The following is a 21,437-nucleotide window of genomic DNA, read 5'->3' on the forward strand; positions in this document are numbered from 1 at the left end:
TAAATTTGTTTAATTATTAAAAAAAGAGTTATTATGTTATCATTTTAAAATATTTTAATAAAAATCATGATTTTAAAATCACTACGAGAATTCACACACAGAACAATTTCTAGTAACTGACACACATACCTCACAAAAAATTCTAAGTCTACTACTCCTTAAAGATAGAAACATTATATGTTGGTGACTTAAAAACAATGATTAACAACAATCGAAAGAGCGTGTTTTTCCATAGTGCAGTGAATAAACATTCAGACGACAGAGTTCACCAATGATAAACAAGCTCTAGGCATAAATGCTTGACATGGGTGTTTTCAGTTCCACACACTTCTTGAGTAGATATGGATGCTTTTCAAATGACAGCAAAACACCAACAAGACAAAAATAAAACGGGAAAAGACTTCCTCATGCCACATGGACTTTGAACACAGAGATGAAGTAAACCCTCTTTTCCCAACATACATATGTGCATAATTCCTGCTCCAGAAATTATGCCTTTATGGCAGGAAAAAAAAAAACATTACCTCTGTCATTCAACATCCTGTTATGCTATGGTTGGAAAAAATCTTTTTACATGGTAAAAGAACACAACAAAGCATCTTCAATACAATTCTTTGCTGCTTTAACACCAAAAACATATGGTCAAAGTAGACAATGGTGTAAAATCTACAAAGCATGAGACTACAAAACCTATTCTCACAATCACTGACATTTAAGGCACAAGAGATAATTCAGACTGTCATTAAGAAAAGTGGCAATAACTTTCTCACTTACAGTTAGTAAAGACATTTACAAATGTTATTGCCGACACATTGAAAACCAGAAGAAAACCAGAAGACAAGTTATTCTAGACATTTTACTAGTTAACAGAAAAATCAAACATACAAGTAATTTGTGAAATATAAACAAGTAAAGAATAGAGAAAGTAATATCTAATTCATAGTAAACTTCATAAGGGCAGAAAATGTTTATGTAACAACTAATGTATACCTAGATGACCCTTAGATGACACGTTTAGCCAGCATGTGACTAAGAATAGTTCTGAATAATGACCGTGACCTACTCCATATAGTAGGTAAGTAAAGCCCAGAATCTCCTCATCCTCCACTGGCATTTTATACTTTTTCCTAATACTTCTTCCTCAGATTGTACTTTCCTTAAAGTGGGCTGGCTCTTAGAAAAAAACTGATATACACTGTCACTGGAGGTGGCTTAAAGCAGAGGAATCTATAGGGGATATGTAATAAGTCGGAGCCTGCACTAACTCATGCCACTATTGGCTCTTCTGGGGTTATGATCTAGACTGATGTGTGCAGGAAAATAAGTATATGCAGAGAACACTCATGGTTCTCTGTAAAAACGTATATAAATACTTTTCTTTTTTCTGAAGAGGGATGTGAAGGTTAATATTTCATTATAAACTTTGCAGGATTTCAAACTGTCATGGGAACACAACTCTGGGTGTGTCTATGAGCATGTTTCTAGAAAGGTTTAATTGAGCAGGGAGGACTGACTGAACCCACGGGCTAGAGTCCCATATGGGAGAAAAAAAGAAGAGGAAGAGAAGTGACAGGAAAATATATCATAACAGGTTTGCAGATTGTTTACCTATCTAGATTAAATTAAAAAAAGTTGCTTTCACTCTCCTGAATTTTCTGTTTATAATAATATACTTAACTTATATAATTAGATTGATTTACTAAGGCACTTAATAGATGGAGATGTTTAAAATATCAATGTCTAATTTGTTGGTTGGTGAAGCACTAGTTACCAATACATATTAAAATGAAAGCAAATTTTAAGATTATTTTACTCTTATAGGCCATAAGAAACTGATTTGTTTATAACACTATAAATTTATTTTAACATAGGAAACAGAATCATATCTTAAAATGCATATATTTTGTTTCTTTAGAAATGAAATTATATATAAAGCTTTAATTTGATAATAAATAATATACCATCTACTCTGCCCAAAATAAAGTTTATTTATAAAATATACAATATTTTTTGCTGAAAGTATAAACTATATCTACTACAAAATACTATTATCCATTACGTCTAGAAAAAAGGATTTATTAATGCATAGCTGTGAATACTCCTTTTTAATGTAACAAAGCTATGTTGATCTTAAAATACAACTGATTTATCAAAAAAAAAAAACCCAGAAAATACACATTTTCATTGTATATCATAGGATTTAAGAGAATATAAAGCACAAACCGGTTTTGTTGTGTGTATTTATAAGCACTTAGCAGTAAGATCACTTGGAGAGAAAAATTTCTCTGGGAATGTTTTCTATTTTCACTGTTCATGGGAAGGAAAAATTAACTCACATTGTGTATGCCTACTGTTTAATTTCCAATTTGAATTCTGAGATTTAGAATAAGGAAAAAAACTTGTAAATGTTAACACCACTTTCTAAACCATGTTCTGAAAACAATGAACACCAGCTACTGTGTTAGTAGTAGTGGTGCTGGTATGAAATAGGGCCTTGCTACACAGTTCAATCCTGGAGCACAGTAAGTAGCCAGGCTGGCCTGGAACCTACTCAAGTCCCCTTGCTTAAGCATCCCATCTTTCGGAATTAAGTGTATTCACCAATGCTGCTGGTCCTTATTTTGATAACTCAGGGCCCTTAATTTTAATTACCAAAATCTTGAACGAAATAAATCTTGGCATTGTCACCAAAATAATATGGGAGAAAGGCAAGTCATTAAAACTTTGGAAGCAAATTGTACCAGAGAAGCATAAAAGAATTGCTACCAATGTTACTAGACATTCTGAGTCATCAAGGCTTACCACGTTAAATGAAAGGAAAAAAAGAACATTAATGACAGTCCAAAAAAACTAGAGACTACATTTACATCCATCAATATGGACTGTATCACAGGTGGTAGATACCTCCAAGTCTTCAATGCTACATGGAGAATAAAAACATTGACCAGTATGAGTCTACGGTCTTTTAAACCTTTTCTTTTCCCACTCAGGATAATACAGTTATCTTAAATAAAAATGCTATAGCATCAAAGACACTCAATTGTTAAAATCAAACGAATCTTCTCATAATCACTCCATGTAACATGCTCAGTATGTTCTTCACCGACATGGTCTGCATAAGATCATTTCAGTGTTTTAGTGAACACTACCACCGTTATTTCTATCTACCTGGATATATTTCTGGTGATAGCGTAACAGATATTCGCTGTCTGTGGAACCCAGGACCTAGTAACACTCCTTAGCAGAGTCGCAACAGCTAGTAAAAGACCCTGGATTCTCATCTGCCTCAAGGTCTGATCAGCGCAGGTCATTTCAGCTCCTGGCACCACTTCCCTAAATATCCTTTCTAAATCTTAAATTCCGTAACTGTAATTACGCAATATCCAACTACTAAGTGTAAAGAATAAAAGTAACATTTAACTCAATTTTCCCTAAGGAAACTCATTAACAAATTCAAGGGTTTATTATTTGTTTTAGATGCAGAGGAGTACCAAAATCTGGATTCAAAGCAGAAATAAAGATTACCGTCTATATATAATATGAAATCTTATAATTGTTTCTCAGACTTGCCAAGTGGTTCTATTTGGACCACATCTTAAATAAGCCCCTTCATGCTTAGAGCAAGGAATAAAATGAGACTACTCATGTGGCCAGAGCTGTCAGTGCTCAGAGAAGAGCTACATCGTGCTCCTGGGAACACACAGCTCACGCGAGGATGGAGGATGCGTGAGCACCTTAACGTGTCAGATGGAGACGAGAGGTAGAACAAGCACTGCTGCGGAAGGAAGGAATCGGGGAGACAGCTCAGAAGGCAGCAGCACGGGGACTGAACTCAGAAGGTAGAGCCGCAAGAGATAAATGAATATCAATACCTGCTAATCAACTGATCGATAATCAACCAAAGACTGACATGTGCAAACAGGCCAGAATAACAAAGGAAGTATCATTTACCCTCCAGGAAGTTTCAGTCTACGTGTAGTCCTACCATAGGCTATGACTGTCATTACCACAGCCACTGACTAGTGGAGATGGAACGAAACAGGAGTAGACAAAGGCAGCAGTAAAAACAAGGGACAGAAAGGAAAAAAAAAAAGCAACCTTTTACAAAGTACCATTGATTTGGTTTTGAGTCATGAAGGATGTATTATAAATCAAGCAAAAGTAAAATGAAGATTACACACCAACGTTCCTCCACTTTTAACTCAAGACTTAGGGCTCACTTAGCTTGCTGGTAAAGAATCATAAACTTTTAAGTCTGGAACAGCTGGTCTACCCTTACTGGCCTTTGCAGCCACACCCATACATGCAGCTGATTGTGAGGTAATAAGAAGAGGCTTGGAGAATGCACACAAATAGCTAGATGCCTCACAGCTGTAGCCACATACTGTCAGTGGCCTCAGCTTAAATACGAAGTGCAGACACGTAAGTCAACAGCACTTCAATGCTTGGAGACAGTAAGTAGTGATCATAGTGACGGTCAGATAATTAATCCAGTTAAATGCTACAAGAGTACATTGTAAGATAATGCTCATAATTAAATTTCCAGTTTAATTTGACCCACATATGCTTAGTGATTGCCCCATGAATCCACTTTCTTCTACTGAAATAAATGAAATTAATTTTCAACAGCTCCAACTACAAATGTGTAAGGACAGGCAACATTTCTTAATGAGCTGTTTATTTCCAAAAGGACTGAAAAAGGTATATTATTTCTCTCCAGGTTCATAAGAAATCTGAAACACCTGGTTTAAGGAGCGTAACATTATTTTTAAAATAGTAATTCCTAATATAATTCTGACAAACACACCATTATCAAGTTAAAAAAAAACTCAATCTGTTCAGTTAATATCTTATTTTGAAATCACTACTTTGTCTAAGACTTTAATTGAAATTTTACATTTTAATGGAGGAGATATTAACTCTAATTTTAACTTTATTATTGAATTATTTTGCTAAGGCAGCTAGAAATTTAATTCTTAAATATAAAGAACCCACACAGAGAACACACTAATGTTATTAAAAATCTAGATCCAATTACCTGAAGGAGAGCCATGAGTGGAGGTCATGCTTTTGACCTTGGAGTCTGATAGCCGAGAAATACTGTTAGCTCTAGTTCTAGGAGAAAGTTTATCTGATGGCACTAGTCGGGCTCCACTCCTAATGACAGCTTCTGCAGTGCGTGAAGATGCGCTGCTTCTTGAAATTGTTGCTTCAGAGTCACTACGGGCAGACAATGACCCAAGTCTCGTTCTTCGAGGCTGAGCCAACAAATCAATCCTAGAAATGGTTCGTCTTCCTGTGGGTGGTTTGGACGTGGAACTTGTAGTGGACACTTCAGAAGCAACAGATGCTTTGTCAGCATCAGCAAGTTCACTGTCAGAAGCTTCGCCAAGCCGGGCTCTACGCAAGAGGGAAGTCCTGGTGGGCCGTGGCCTTGGGAGAGTGGTGGATTTACTTGCTGAACCAGAGGCGACAGGAGAAGTCTTAGACTTTGCTGCTTTGCCTCCTTCCAGTTTGGAATGTATGCTGTGTTCATCGGCTGAGGTAAGTGGAGTCCTTCCATGAGATTTGCAGGAGTACGTTTCCTGGTCAGATGACATAATGTCAGAAATAGCAGAATGAGGTACACTAGAGGTCTGGTCATCATCTGTTAAGTCTATGGAAGGCTGCCGGATTCTTCCACTGGACTGTACAAATTTGCGGCCATCTGCTCTTGCACCTATATCTGTAGAGCGGCTTTTTGTTTTCTTTTCAATTTTCTCCCTACTGCCTGACTTTGTAACATCTTTGGACGGGGAACTCGTGGAACACCTGTCTTTATAGAGACTAGTGAAGCTCTTCCGCTTTTGGGTGGACTTTCTTTCACTCTCTCCGGTAACCAGACTAATTGTACTGGCTGTGTCTACATCAGATTCCGGTGAAATCGAATTATCTCTATTGTAACTGGGAGTATCTGGGCCTTCATCAGTTTTATTATTATCTTCACGCAGTTTAGCTTCCAGAAAAGCCATCACTGCTTCTGTGTCTTTCAGAATCAAGGTTGTGTCCATGCTAGAATCAGTATCCAAAGAGTCACTCCTTTCTCGAAGTCTACTTGCAGACGTCAGTGCTAAGGCAGTGGGTGCAGATGAATTCTGCTTATTGATATGGGGGATAAGTTCTATGGGGATGTTTGAACTGGGTTTGTCTATGGTGAAACTCCCCTGTCGCACTAATGACTTGGAAGATTCTTTTTTGTCTCCTTTTGAAGTCTGACTTTTTGGAATTTCCTCAGCTTTTCTTCTTTTGCTTTCATTTTGTACTAGTCTTTCTCCTTTGCTTGTAGAATGCACTGAATTTTTTTCTCCAAGTTGAGACTCTTGCTTAGAAGATTCCTCCCTACATTTATCTATGTGGCCTAAAGCATTTTTTGAAGAGAATTTAGTAGGAGTCCACTGGGCCTGCTCCTTTTGTTCCTGTTGTTGGATTTTAGCCAATGTTTGTTTTACCAAAGATGTTTCCTTGTCAGTCTCACTCTTCTCCTTGCTAGAATTGCTTCCTGAGTGAAGGAGGGCTTTACTATCTCCACCTGTTTTGGGACTCTCACCGTTGACTGCCCTGCTCATTTTACTCAGGCCTCGGTCTGCATCATGCTTCTCACTTTGGTATCCCTGGGCTTCTTTTTCCTGCAGTTCCGTGTCTTGCTTTTCTCCTATCTCTGACCTCGGTGTAACAACCTTTCCTCTGGAGTTCTCAAGTGCCTTCTCTTCATTTGGGAGCTGGGGAAGAGTTCGCCTCTTCCTCTCTCCCTGACTAGCCAAGGAAGCTGCACAACTAGTACTTCTTAGGGAAACACCAGCTTCACCAGTATCTGTCTCTAAAATAAAAATACCAAAGCAGAAATTCATGAGAGCAAAAGGACACACATAAAATGAATGTGAACTTACACTAGATTTTATAGCACAGGTTTAAAAATACCCTCAGTATAAAATGAATGCCATCATTGTGAAAAATTTGTACTTCCTAAAAGAAAAACAAGGCAAACTACCCTAGTTCTTAACAAGGCATTAAAAAGAAAAAAATCCAGGTTTGTATATGCTTGGATCAGGGAGTGGCACTATTAGGAGGTGTGGCCTTTAATATCCTAGTCCTAGCTGCCTGCCAGTCAGTATTCTGCTAGCAGCCTTCGGATGAAGATGTAGAATTCTCGGCTCCATGCCTGCCTGGATGCTGCAATGCCTCTGCCTTGATGATGATGGACTGAACCTCTGAACCTGTAAGCCAGCCCCGATTAAATGTTGTCCTTATAAGAGTTGCATTAGTCATGTGTCTGCTCACAGCAGTAAAACCCTAAGACAATCCATATCAATAAAAAAAAATGTGAAAATAGTAAAACGTAATAGGACTTGTCATAATTTTATAAACCAACTGACTTTCATTTATTTTTTTTATTTTTATTTTTTTTAGATTTATTTATTTATTATATTTAAGTACACTGTAGCTGTCTTCAGATACACCAGAAGAGGGCATCAGATCTCTTTTCAGATGGTTGTGAGCCACCATGTGGTTGCTGAGAATTGAACTCATGACCTCTGGGAGAGCAGTCGGGTGCTCTTAACCACTGAGCCATCTCTCCAGCCCTCCAACTGACTTTCAAACCATAATTTTCTGATATACTAAAGCAGCTTATTAAAATAAATGACTCCTTTCTTTTATTCAACTTACCAGATCCCAGTGCAAAAGTAAATACTTTTGAAGTGACAAGACAGAGACAAAAAAATTTGGTCATATTTGAAAGAATTTTTTATGAGGGGATCATATATTAGTCTTTAATTGTTTTGCATTTAAAATGTGTAAAATGAATTGTAAAACTTCAAGTAATTTAGGATATACTATATACTAATGCAGTACAAGGTGACATTACTTACAAATGCAATAAAAATAATTAAGTCAATATCTGAGATTTTAATTCACAATATAAATTCACACATATATGGCTCATGTGTAAATTATCACTTTATCTTTATGATCACATTATAATGAGAGTTACATATTTTTCTAACGTTGGCATATCAAGAAGGGTAATTTTTAAAGTTTTAAAATTGTACTTGAATAGCAAAAATTTACAATAAAAAAGTAGTGTCTGAAAATGAATTACTAAATCTTAGTAGGTATCCTTTTGTCTTTGGAAGGACTTGGGGTTAGGTGGCATAGCATGGCATCTTGTATAACATATACAATAAGGTTCTCGGTTTACTTCATTTAAGCTTAATTTACTTCTTACTATATTAAGTTCAGCTTGTTTTATTTTTTAAATACACATGATCCATTAAAAAAAAGAGAGAAAAGGTAAAAAAATGGAGGAGGAAAAAGAAATTACCATTTTCTCTAGTGGCAGACAATTCCATTAACCTTTCTTCTGGATCATGCCTTGTATGATTAGCAGCCAAACTAGCCCATTGTGAAACCCAACGCTTGCTTCCAGATGAAGATATGGCTTCCTAAAGGAGAAAAACAGAGAGAGAGGATGCCAACAACCCTGCCGACGCTGACGTTCACGAGAGGGAACTTCAGCCACATGGTGTGACACAGAAGCCACCTCTCCAGCTCAGCTTGTGACAAAGTCTGACATGAAGACTTCGGCAGCTCCTTTCACCCACATTTGTTTATTACTGTGAATGTAGTATATAGTTTCCTGTGCTTCTTATACACGAATGTAGTACCAGAGACAATATTCACTGGGTTGCCAGAGGAGTACAGATATATATCACAGCTTTGCAGCTAGCCCAGTGGAATCAGTTTACTCCATTAAAAGGAAGAGAACCTAAAGGGTTAGTAAAGTTACCTGTAGTCCTCTACTCTCTAGGAAATCAGACTGGCTTCAGAGTTCCAAGAATTATCAAATACGTTAGGTTATATTTTAATAGATTTCAAAAACCCAAAGGCCTGATATTTCTATGATATTTAAGCTGAAAATAACTCACTCTGTGAAATTTGCTATACCCAGTCTGAACCCAGACTCATCTATGTTTAGATCTGTCTTTAAGACAAATGTCTTTTGAACCCTTCTAGTGGCTTATATGTGTTCCTTAACTCATGGACATACCCTAGCATTTGTTAAGCTGAGGGTACTGTAAAAATTATCTATCTAAGCTGTAATCAAAGGTGGGGCCAGCCTGTGAATCCTAGTACAGTAAAGAAAGGGAGTCTGGGGATATAGAGTTCTGTGGGAGAGCACTTGCTTGGCACACAGAAGGCCAGGTTCAATTTCTAGTGCTGTAAACAGCAAAGACACCTCTTACCCAAAACTAAGCTCAGGCAGCCATCCACATCAAAACTGGAATGGCAACTAGGAAACCTAAGACAACCAGAAATTCATTTTCAACTATTTAAAACATATCTTTTTTTAAAAGTTACTGTTTTAATTATGACCAGGCTGATGCTAAATACTGATAAGTAATGATTCACGTAGATACTACACTGTATGCTATCAAGAATAGATTAAAATAGTCAAATGTAGGGAATAATGTATATAGACAAAGTGGACACCAAAGCCGCCAGCTGACTTCTTGGACTTCCTTCCAAGGTCTTGCAATACCTGTCTACAGCTCTGAGCACCAAAGGCAATGCCAAATGAGCGTGCACTGCCCAGAGCATCCACAACAGAGTGGCTTCCCTGCTGTATACTTATGGCAAGTCGTTCTTTGTTCTAATGGCCTGTTACATGATGGCTACAAAGACAAGAACTAACTGGAACTCTATGAATTTTATCTGGCTTAGATTGAGAGAGAGAGGAGGGAATCTAAAGTAATTTACAAAAACCCTTCCCTGGATCTATCAAAATAAATTAAACAGAAACTAGAATAAAACTTCCCTAAGTTTAAGAGAAATAAAGAACACTAAAAAGCTGTAACTGCTCTGACAATTTTCAGAAATTCAGGGGAATAATTTCAACACTATTCCATGAACATATAGGTTATTTATCTGTCATTAAAAACTTATTTGTAGGAATATAAAATGAAATAGTAGTGTTATGCAACTTGATTTTATTTACATTTTATATTTATTCACCACTCACTATAACTAACTTTTTTCCTTAAAGAAAATTAATCTAATGAGTAAAATAATGAATTAAGAAAAAGGCTGTGGAGATGGCTCTGTGATTAGGAGCACTTGACAACCTGAGTTCAAATTCCCAGCACCCACATAAAAAGTGGGTCACGACTGTGTGTGCCTGTGACATCAGCACCAGTAGCAGAGGCAAGCAGCTGGCCAGCCAGTTAAAGTCCTTGTCCCCAAAGGAATAAAGCAGAGAACAATAGAGGAAGACATGCATGTACTCCTCTGGCCCCCACATGCGTGCAACAAAACACATGCACATACACACGCACACGCACACGCACACGCGCACACAAATGCACATACACACAGTGCTTACCTCAAGTTAAAAAAAAATATCAAAGTCAAGGTTCAAATTCTGGCTTCACAAATGACAAGATTTAGGATCCTATTCAAGTTCATTTCTATGTACTCCGTTTTCCTTATTTGTAAACAGCTTGCAGGTATCCTCTCACTGGAAGTTACTGCCTGTTACCTGAACAAGTAACACTCCCAACTTATCCAAATATTTTATATTTCCTTTTGTCATGTAGTCTGCAATGGAATTCTGATGCTGCAAGCTATGCGATCAAGCCATCCTCAGTTGTTCTTACATCTCTCTCCTTACACCCAGGGTACCACACTGCCTCCTACTTCGGTGATCAACTGCACCCCTCGTGTGTCCTCCTCAGTCTGAAATGCACATACATAAGCTCCAGAACATCAGCAGGGAATGTTCCTTGTTCAGTCTCATTGTGCTCCTTACAAAGTGGGTATGTGGCTTACTGTTTGTTGGCCGAACTGTACTTATTTTCCTCACTAACACTGAAAGAAAAAGGAAAGCTAGAACCTAAACCAAAATTGTATCATGTTTTCATTAAAATTAAAAATAAAAAATAGTCCAAATATTTGAACCATTTCACAAGGATATATATATGTATATGTAAATACTTAAAATACCTTGATGAAAACATATTTTACGCTATAAAAAGGATTGCATACCTCTGAGTTATGAAACCCAGGTGTACTCAATGGCTTTCTTTCTTCCATTACTACTGCAGCAGAGTTGAGAGCCCAATCTTTTATGAGACCTTTATGCTTTTCTTTGATAATGGGCCTATTAAAATCCTGATTGTCATCTACTCCAAATACCTAGAAGGAAAAATGTGTTTCATAATGAAAATAAATGTGGGCACCAGATTAGTGTGTGAATATCAACAGCATCATTAGCAAATGAAGATATCCTAAATTAGGATATCCAAAACTCCAGAAACAAGGGAAACCTGTTTAATGACAGGGTGACTCCCAGCTGGACTGGACAGAAAGCCAGCAGCTGTAGATGTGACTATTGTATTTAACAGCAAAAATTTAAATATTTGAATTAAATATTAAAGATACTGCATTAGAGTTGTTTAAAGGACTTATGACACTAAACATTAAAATCATGGAAAGGTCAAGAAAACACTTCAGCACGTTTTCAGCTTGTTTCCTGTCTCCATTTTGGAGAAGCACATTAGAAAAGTAGAAACACACGCCTCTTTTTACTTGCTTTTACTAAAAATGGTTGTTCACGTATATAACTTGCATTCATACCAACAATTTCCTAAGGTTCCAAACAAATTTTATTGTATGATTTTCACACAGAGTATAGCAATTTGTCTGAAATGCAGGTTCTTGACCTGCTCACACAGATCAACTTTATCAAAAAAGTAAGTGACCATCAATGGTCAAGCTCAACACAGAGACCAATAGCCACGTGAATTTGTTTTCCCATCAGGCAAGACCCCAGTGTTTGTCACTTTCTGGCACATGAAGGGACCTGGACACTAGACCTTGCAAACAGACTGGAGAAAAGCTGTAGTGATTATACTTAATATTTCGTTTTACTATTCAGTTTGAACTTGTTTCAACTAGATAGATGAATGTCCCCAAGTTTACTCATACACTTACTGTGCATGGGACATTGATGATTACAGTAGAAAATACATCATTGAACTAGTAATCTGTAGAAATGACCTTTGGAACTTTCACTTTCCACAAACAAGGGCACACCACTTTCAGTGGTGCACCTCTTTTCACACTGATACATGACTTTCTCATTTACATAGGCACTGTATTCATAGCTACATTGGGACACATGTAGCACAAAGGCTGTAGGTTGCTACACCAACATGCCTGCTACACCAACACACAGAAAAAGAAACCGACGGTCATAAAGTGATCTGATAAATTCTGAGATGTACATTAGTAAAACGGAGACCACATATCTAAATTCAGTGAAATGTGGAAATTTTACCACTAGATGGCTTTACTGCTTAACTTAATTTAGAGACAAGTTTATTTTCTCTCAAGAATTTGGTTAGAATTATTATTGCTTTAAGTACAGGTTGCATATTACCAATTTTAAGATAAATAAGACCCTTAATAGCACATGGACACCAGGGTATAGATGGGAATATAGTTTCTTTGCCTCATCTTGCTAAACAAGAGTGAATGAAGCAATTTCGGCAGTGCGGCAAAGAAGGTTTGCCTGTGTTTTGTGACTTTACCCTGATTTATAAGGAAAGCAAACGCTAGCTGCTGAAGTGGCTTGTGCTTGTCTGTTACAAAATGGCTCACTTCAAATTTACTGATTCAGTTTGTTATTTTTATATTACTAGAAAAATCTAACTCAAATTTGAAGGTTAAAAAAATAATTTCTTATGTTCTACATCACTGTGGCATGCCAGTTTATAGTTTCTGATTTAGAGATATTTAAGTGCATCAGACATAAGTTTGGCTTCTTAAAATATATTCACCAGCGGTTTCCAACAAAGAATATGGTAAATCTCTTCAAAATATTTCTAATAAAAATGACTTGGTTATTATCTGGTTAATAGACTAGTATTTTGAAAAGGTAACAAATTATGCCCGAAATACTTCAGCTCTAATGGGAGCTGAAGACAACAAATAGTACAAATAGTAGCAATTTCCCACACATTCTCTATCAGAGACATACCTGTAACATATGCTAGAGAACTGCTTATCAGAGACATACCTGTAACATATGCTAGAGAACTGCTTATCAGAGACATACCTGTAACATATGCTAGAGAACTGCTTATCAGAGACATACCTGTAACATATGCTAGAGAACTGCTTATCAGAGACATACCTGTAACATATGCTAGAGAACTGCTTATCAGAGACATACCTGTAACATATGCTAGAGAACTGCTTATCAGAGACATACCTGTAACATATGCTAGAGAACTGCTTATCAGAGACATACCTGTAACATATGCTAGAGAACTGCCAATGATTTCTTTCCCATATAGGGCAGGAAGAATTCCAGTGTGACAAAAAGCTTTTAGGTTTCACATTTATGACTTAATTAATTTATTATTTTTAAGCAACTCATACTGTAATCCAGACTGACCTACATACTCACCACATTCCTCCTGCCTCAGCTTCACAAGAGCTGTAACTACAGGATATATAAGCCACCGTGGCCAGCTTTTACAATATACTGAAAAAATTAAGGTAACAGTGGATAGTCCAGTTTAGCCTAGAATGCATTCATCTCTGTGTGCAAGCACAGACATTCACTTGTGACATCCTGCACGTACAGAGTGTACAGCCAGGTACATTATCTGTATACTGAGGCATGCACATTTTCTGTCCTTCTATAGTACCACACTCTGACATGTGATCTGATAATGGTCTAGCACTTGAGAGTGCTTCAGATACCAATATCAAATTGCAAGGTTTTCCATCTTTGATTCTAGATTTTGCTACTAGATTTCATCCATATGTATTTCATTCTTTATCACCTGATAGAAAGTGGCTTACCTGTCATCATCATCATCATGAATACCTCAGGGTACTTGCAGTTTGTTAGCCTTAACTACTTTATTTTCTTCCTGCCCTCCTCTGACCTGATGTCAATCACAATTCCAAGTGTGTTCATAACAGAATCTGGCTCTCTCATCTAGCCTGGACTTCTTTAGGTTGGCCTTGCACAGGGAAAAGGACAAACACCTGTCTAATCTGTATTTCTAAAATCTTCACAGAGGTTGGCGAGTCCATTTCTAACTCCCAGGACAGATGCAAAAGGAGCTCTTTAGGGTCTGACAGGTTACTGAGATGACTCATGGCTCTAAGGAGAAGAGTGACATTCACTGTGCTTGATCCAGGTAGATACCATCTCTACCAGAGGCAGCACCTGTGATTTCTCCCAGAGATTCTAATGTTGGGGAAGAGGGCAGTACCCTTTGCCTCACTCCTGCATGTGCACCACACTGCTCTATGTCCTTTGAATACCTTCTCAATCGTCACCTCAGAACAGGCACATATCACATTCCCTATAGGATTCGCACCTATAGCTCAGTGGCTATTCTAAACACATTAAACAACTGGTTACTGGGCACAATACTTACTGATGTAAGCGATAGGCCAGGTACTACAGGGTATTTAGAACTCATGTGACTTACCAAGGTCTAACACACACACACACACGCACACACACGCACACATGCACACACACACACGCACACGCACACACACGCACACATGCACACACACACACACGCACACACACACACACGCACACACGCACACACACGCACACACACGCACACATGCACACACATACATACACACACAAACACACACATGAATCAAAAAGAACAACCACACATAAGTACTTTATTATAAAGACCAAACTCCTGTGAATATCAGACTATAGTTTTAGATTCTAGTCTCACTTTTAAATGGCAAAAAAGAAAAACAAAAAACAATCCCTTCAGATATTGACAGACTGGTATATATAACACAAACGAATCCTTTGCTTTTGTTTTTTTTCCATTATCAAGTTATTATTGTCATTATTTAAAAGTCCAAATTACAGTGGTCTAAGCTTCACACCTTTCGATTCAAAATGGTAGCAGTGGGTTGGGGACTGGTTGTGCTCCATTTTAAAGAGCAGAGTCAAGTTTCATGGATGCTGCTATCCCACTATTAATAAACAGGTGCACAGATCAAAATTACACTTAGTAATACCAGATATAGGAGATCAGCTCACTGTAGCAGAAGGCAGAGCCCAGTGTAAGAGGGAGAGGAGAAAACTATACCATAATTATAACAATACACATTTAGTCAAAATGATAATTTCATAGCAATAATAATTTAGTGGCAGAATGCATTGCTAACATAATGAGTTTTGGCACTAAAAAAAAAGTCCTAATCAACTAAACTTGGAATTCATCTCCTCACATTTTAATCCTAACAAGGTGTGTCAAAGTTAAGTCGCAACCTGAACTTTCTTTCCCCAAAGAAGGAGCAAGGCCCTGCTGTGTAAGATGAGTCACGTCTCTATGAATTATATACCACGAGTACAAAATCCCACATCTTGCAGAAAACATTTAGCCACTCAAGAACTATGCTGAACTCTAGCAAACAGTCAAATAATTCAAGATGATCTAATACAGGAGTTTGTTTTTAAATTTATAGTATTTTCCCAAAAAATTTAACAACTTTTAAAAAGATAAGTACCTTAAAATTCAATGGAATAAATATAAGTGCGTAACGCTATGCTTCTGATATTTCTAACTAACCCTTCAAATCTAAAATTTAGACAAAATTGTTACAAGAGTTCAGAAAGCGGTGAAGAGAGATTGTTTACCACTCACTGTACTACACATGTACAGATATAAATTTTTCTGTTTCTTTTTCATTTTTATTTCATGTACATTGTGTTTTGCCTGGATATTATGTCTCTATGAGGGTGCGGGATCCCTGGAACTCGTGGTACAGCTGTGAGCTGCCATGCGGGTGCTAGGAACTGAATCCAGGTCCTTTGGAAGAACAGTTAGCACTCTCAACAGCTGAGCCACCTCTCCAGCCCCAAAACAGACGCACTCTTGTTCACAGCATCATTTACAATCAAACATGGACTCAAACTCAACACCTGTCAATGGACGAATAGATAAAAGTGTCTACAGTAGAGTGATTTATATTTTATAATTCAGTGACATAAAAGAATGAAGTGGCATTCCATGCCATAACATTGATGAATCTTCAAGATAACAGTAGCCAGTCATTAACGGCCACATATAGAATGACTCTGTTCATAGGGAATATCCAGACTAAGTAAATGCAAAGAGACAGAAAGCAGATAGTTGCTAAGGTGTCAGAACAATGGGAAAAGACGTAATTAAGTGCAATTTCTTTTTAGAGTGATCAACACATTCTGGAATTAGACAGGGTTATCATCACAGAACAGTACAAATGTATCACAGCTTCCAAGACACTTCCCAGATGACTTTCAACTGATCATCCTTCTGCTGCAGCTTACCAAGTACTGGAATTATAGGTGAATATTAACTGAACTGCACATTCTCAATGACTAAAATATCTAATTTTATGTTATGGGAATTCTACTTGTACCACACAACTATCGATCGTTTCTTCGTGCTTCTTTCTGAATAAAACTAGTTTAAATTTTTTGTTTTCTGTCTTAACATTTAAGTTCTCTCTCTGCAACAGTCTTTCTTTCTCCTTTAATGATATCTTAATCTGGCTACTCCTGCTCTTCACTTTCTGATTAAGACTGGCCTAGATATATATTTTTAAACTTTTTTTTATCTCTATTACAGAGTTAATTATAGATGCTTCAAAGTTAACTTTGCTGACAGTTAAATCTAATATTCATTGAGCATACTGAGGGCAGTTCCTTATAGTATGGAGTTTATAGTTCTTTCCCACGTAGGTAAATAAGGACAAAACTACAGGCTAATAAAGCAATGATTAATCAAGATGAAAATGCAACAAGATGATAGTGTCTACAGACTCTTGCAGACAGTTTAAAGATTTATTTATTTATTTTATGTATATATCAGAATGTTGTAGCTGTCTCTAGACACACCGGAAGAGGGCATCAGATCCCATCACAGATGGTTCTGAGCCACCATGTGGTTGCTGGGAATTGAACTCAGGACCTCTGGAAGAGCAGTCAGTGCTCTTAACCACTGAGCCATCTCTCCAGCCCCTGACAATTTTAACTATTTAAATTAAGTGACTAATTCTCTTTTGAAGAGATTTTAACCTGAGACATCCTCTTGGAAGCTACTGTAACATTTCCTTCAACATGTTAGATTTCTCAAAGCATTCAACATATAACTTCATTTGTAAGTATATCCTTCTAAACACATACCTCTTAAGACAAAGGATACAGAGTATTTCCAGTTTTAATAATCTTTTCCTCATACAAAGTATGGAACACAATCAATGATGGAGTAAGAAAGGAGATAAAACTATGTGGAAGTTAGTTGGACAAAGCTGCTTGAACATCTATCATGCATACTCAAACGTTAAGGAGGGAGCTACAGGTAACTGCACATGTCTGTTTATTACTCTAGTCCTTTCCAAGTACTGCATATGCCTCAGTCTAGCTATTTTTGCCCTTTATTTTCTCTGTATTCATCCATCCATCAGTTCTTCAGACGCCTGAATCCAGTTCTCCCAAGTTTGTTCTGGCAGCGCCTAGTATTAAGCTGGCCTGCCTGTGGCTTCTAGCTTTAACCAGATATCCTGAACTCTCAGCTCCCTTACTGTTCCAGTCACATGAAAATGGAATGACTCTTGTTTTCTTTGAAGCAATCTTGGTATCCGTTTTCTGGTTTATACAAATGAAGAATGGATAAGTTAGACATCAAGTTGCATAGTATCGTTCTTTTTTAATAGTCTTTGCTCTAAAATCTTGGGTTTCTCCACTCTGAAAATGATAATGTATTACAGTGCTCCTTGAAATGAAAAAAGGATGCATATGATAATTTTAGACAACAACTAATGATCAGATTCTGTGAATGCCTCACTGCCTATTGCTTTCCTAAGTAGGCCTAGCTGTAGAAATGTCTTCTCTCTTGCACACTGACCCAGGCCAGGCCTGTCTCTTGTTCTGTAATTTCTACCTTGGCTTTTTATTTAACACCTTTAGTGCTGAAAGAATTTTCCAGGACTTGACAGACTTGGGTAGCGAGTCATATGTAGCAATGACTAATATAAAAAGTAGTAATTAAGAGATCTTCTTCATAAGCTATATGACAGACATCATGACAAGCTTCCTAGGTGTTTTGTGAATTCCTGTTAAACCTAAGAAAGTCTTAATTTATGGAATACATGACACTTAAGCTTAAAGAGGTCCATTTAACCCAAAAGAATAGTACATATAGTTATATATTTAATTCCAGATGCTTGCAAACAGCCATGTTCTTAACATCTGAATATATATATAACCATAAAATAATATTTTAATGGAAAAATATTACCCAACTGTGGAGTGAACTGACTAAGGCTTTTTAAGGCCTAGGCTTCTTTTTTAACAACGGTAAAAGTACTGCTTACATATAACACGTATCTCCAAGACTAAAGCTAGGCATTATGCAACTCTTAACAGTAGAAAAATTAAACTCAGTAAATGTATGCTTACAAATTATACATGTATATTAGTGAGTACATTGCAAATACTATAGAACAAATATTAAAATAAAAATAATACACTGAGAAATTAAAGGTGAAAAAGTCATACTATTTTTGCCTGCACCCAGAGGGCTAGATATTTGTCATTTTCTGATGGACCATTCTTGAAATTAGAATATTCTAAATGTTAACGAACATAGGACCCACGTGTTTACCTTTTTTTTTATCAGACTTTGATTCAGTATGTCCGTACTAGCCACTTAGTGATAGCCATGTTGCTCACCTTGAGCATATTTTTAGTAACAAGAATTTAAGCAAGAGATTAATGTTTGGTCGGGCTTAGGTTGCTATTTTCCAGGTGGTAAAATAAATAGCTCATTCTACTAAGGTCCACCATTTACTATCATAACAAATTGGGAAGTACTTTATAAATCATACAACAATAACCATGTAAATAAACCAGTAACATCAAAGAAATATCTGAAATATAGACAAATTATTAGGACTGGGTTAAGCCTGAGTAAAATGAATAAAACATATAAAAACTGATTTTGTTCTGATTTCAACACAGAGAGTAGTGAAGAGAAACAAAGAGAATATGGGTAAAGTTAATCACAGCAAACACTTTCATTTGTTCCCAAAATGAATAGAAAACCAGTTAACATTTATATTCACGTTAATAGTTATAGAAATCTATTTCGTTGTTCAGTTTTAATAGAAATAAATACAAAATGACATTAGTTTTAAAGCCAGTGAAATTTATATACCTTAAAAAGGCCCACGTAGTTTAAGTGTAGAAGACTTAAAATTCAGGAAAATTCAGAATATAAGTAAAAATGAAAGTAGGAAACATTTTGTTCTTGCTATTAGTCTTTTAGGTCCCTAACAAAACCCTAAAGTCCCAACACCACCTACTGCAAGAGAACATTTCACACCAGTTCTCCATTTCAAACCCCCCCAACAACTACCATTATACTCAAATTTCAATTATTTACCTTGTCAATCATTTTTCTTGCTTCCACCTCCTCACTGTTGGGATTCTCTAACTCAATGGTATAAGTACCCTTGTCACTTTGGTCATCATCATTATCCTTTTCTGAAGAGGCAGAAGTAGCTTGATTTTTTAACATTATATCCATCTCCTGGCTTGGTCTGTGCCCAAGACTCCCTGAACTTCTTAATAATGCAGTTTGTAGGAAGGGTAGTGACACCGATGGCTCCTCTGATTTCTGTTTTAACAATTTCCCATGTGGAACACCATGCCCCCCTCTGTGATGCGTAGAGCTAGTCTGTAAAGACAAAGAAACCACTTTGGCATCTGCTGGTGGAGATTCTGCTTTTGCAAGTTTTGTATGTGGTGTTGAGAAAGTAGTTTCCTGACATAAGGTTCCTGAACTTTGAGTAAAAGAATGTGACCTTCTCTTTCTGGAATGATCTTCATCAAAGAATGCAATCATAAAAGCAGTTTGACTTACAGCAGCCTGGTCTTGATGCTTTTCAGCAGACTGGATCTTCTTCTTCTGCTCTGAGTGATGGCGCCGTAAATGTTCCTCCAGAGCTGCACGCTTGCCACAGCGCCTGTGCACCCCAGCATTCTCTGAGTCACTCTGGGTGCCATCATCATGTTTGTTTCCTGGACACAAGAAAGACATGATATAGTAAAGAAGAAAAAAAATTCCATGTAGAAATCAGAAACACATACAAAAGTACCCTTCCCCTTCCAAAGACGAAGTTGTATGCCCTTTAGCATAACAGGCTTTGCACACTGCCCTCAAATGTAACAGTTACAATTATATTTAACCAACACCAATAATGAGGCCCTTTCTAAACAACTGAGTTATTACTTTTCTTTCTAAATCTCAACTTTATAAAAGATTCATCAATCCCTTACAAGAATAAGCAATGTTCCATCACCTGTCATAGTTTACACTTCTAATGTTAATAAACATTAGTTCTGCCTCTCAATTGTAAACCTTTGGTAACCAAACCAAAACAAACAAACAAAAAAACCCAAACAAACAAAAAACCTAAGACTTGGCTCAGACATTAAGAATCAACAAGGTTTCAACCCTATACAAAGAAGTACAGGCAACATAAGAGATGCCTACAGTGAGAAAAACAGTCTTCCCTAGGGAAGAGCACACCAACTATTACCCAATACCAACAATTGATTACCAAATACCAAATGGTCAGCCCTGTCTGAAAACATACAGACAAGCAAGACTATACAGACACAGCAGATTGCTTATATATTTAGGAATTATGCATGTAAGAACAAGTAATAAAAAAATGAGGAATAATTTAAAAGAGAGTGACAACAGGTTTATAGGAGGGTTTGTATGGAGGAAAGGTAATTGGGAAATAAAGTGATTATGATCTCATCAAGTAAAAAGAATCATATTCTAAAAGGCTGTTGTAACTGAAACATTAACCAGAACATGAATGTCATTTAAATGGAGTATATCTAAATTGTGATATTCAATAATTTTAAGAGTTCAGCATGTCAATAAAAAGATTTAAATTTTTAGCTTCTATTAATAAGAACCGATCTTTACAAATATTTTCCCATCCGAGGTTTCTAAACTCTAGCGGCTTCAATGATGCTGTCATCCTACCAATTACAAAGATTTCTACCCCATCTTTCCATCTAATAAACTACACGGTGTAGATATAGGTAGATGTCGAATATTAAAGCATATTTGAGTTTAGGAACACTGCCTCCCAACAAGATTTTTCTGTATCAGAGCAAGAGTTTACTCTAGGCATGTGTGGTGGTTTGAATATGCTTGGCCAAGGGCGTGGCACTATTAGGAGATGTGGCCACATTGGAAGAAGCATGTCACTGTGCTGGTGGCTTGAGAACCTATTCTAACCACGTGGGATCCAGTCTTTTAGCAGCCTTC

The 21,437-nt window shown here is 37.0% G+C and overlaps 1 protein-coding gene across 36 annotated transcripts in view; it reads right to left on the minus strand.

Moving 5' to 3' along the window:
- Cep170 (centrosomal protein 170) overlaps positions 1–21,437 on the minus strand; it is an 84,187-nt gene that overhangs the window by 20,077 nt on the left and 42,673 nt on the right. For 8 of the 36 annotated variants that reach the window (XM_087579947.1, XM_087579946.1, XM_087579943.1 and 5 more), the window contains exons 9-12: positions 20,010–20,167; positions 19,530–19,823; positions 8,360–8,480; positions 5,039–6,856 (exon numbers count right to left, since the gene is read on the minus strand). In XM_087579947.1, coding sequence (XP_087436073.1) covers positions 5,039–6,856; positions 8,360–8,480; positions 19,530–19,823; positions 20,010–20,167 — 2,391 coding nt within the window. Of the gene's footprint in view, positions 1–5,038; positions 6,857–8,359; positions 8,481–11,079; positions 11,230–19,529; positions 20,168–21,437 lie in introns of all 36 variants that reach the window. The other 28 variants (XM_087579935.1, XM_087579931.1, XM_087579930.1 and 25 more) reach the window with 5 other exon arrangements.

The sequence above is a fragment of the Rattus norvegicus genome, chromosome 13 (genome assembly GCF_021556685.1).
Source record: "Rattus norvegicus strain SHRSP/BbbUtx chromosome 13, alternate assembly SHRSP_T2T, whole genome shotgun sequence".
Lineage (NCBI taxonomy): Eukaryota > Metazoa > Chordata > Mammalia > Rodentia > Muridae > Rattus > Rattus norvegicus.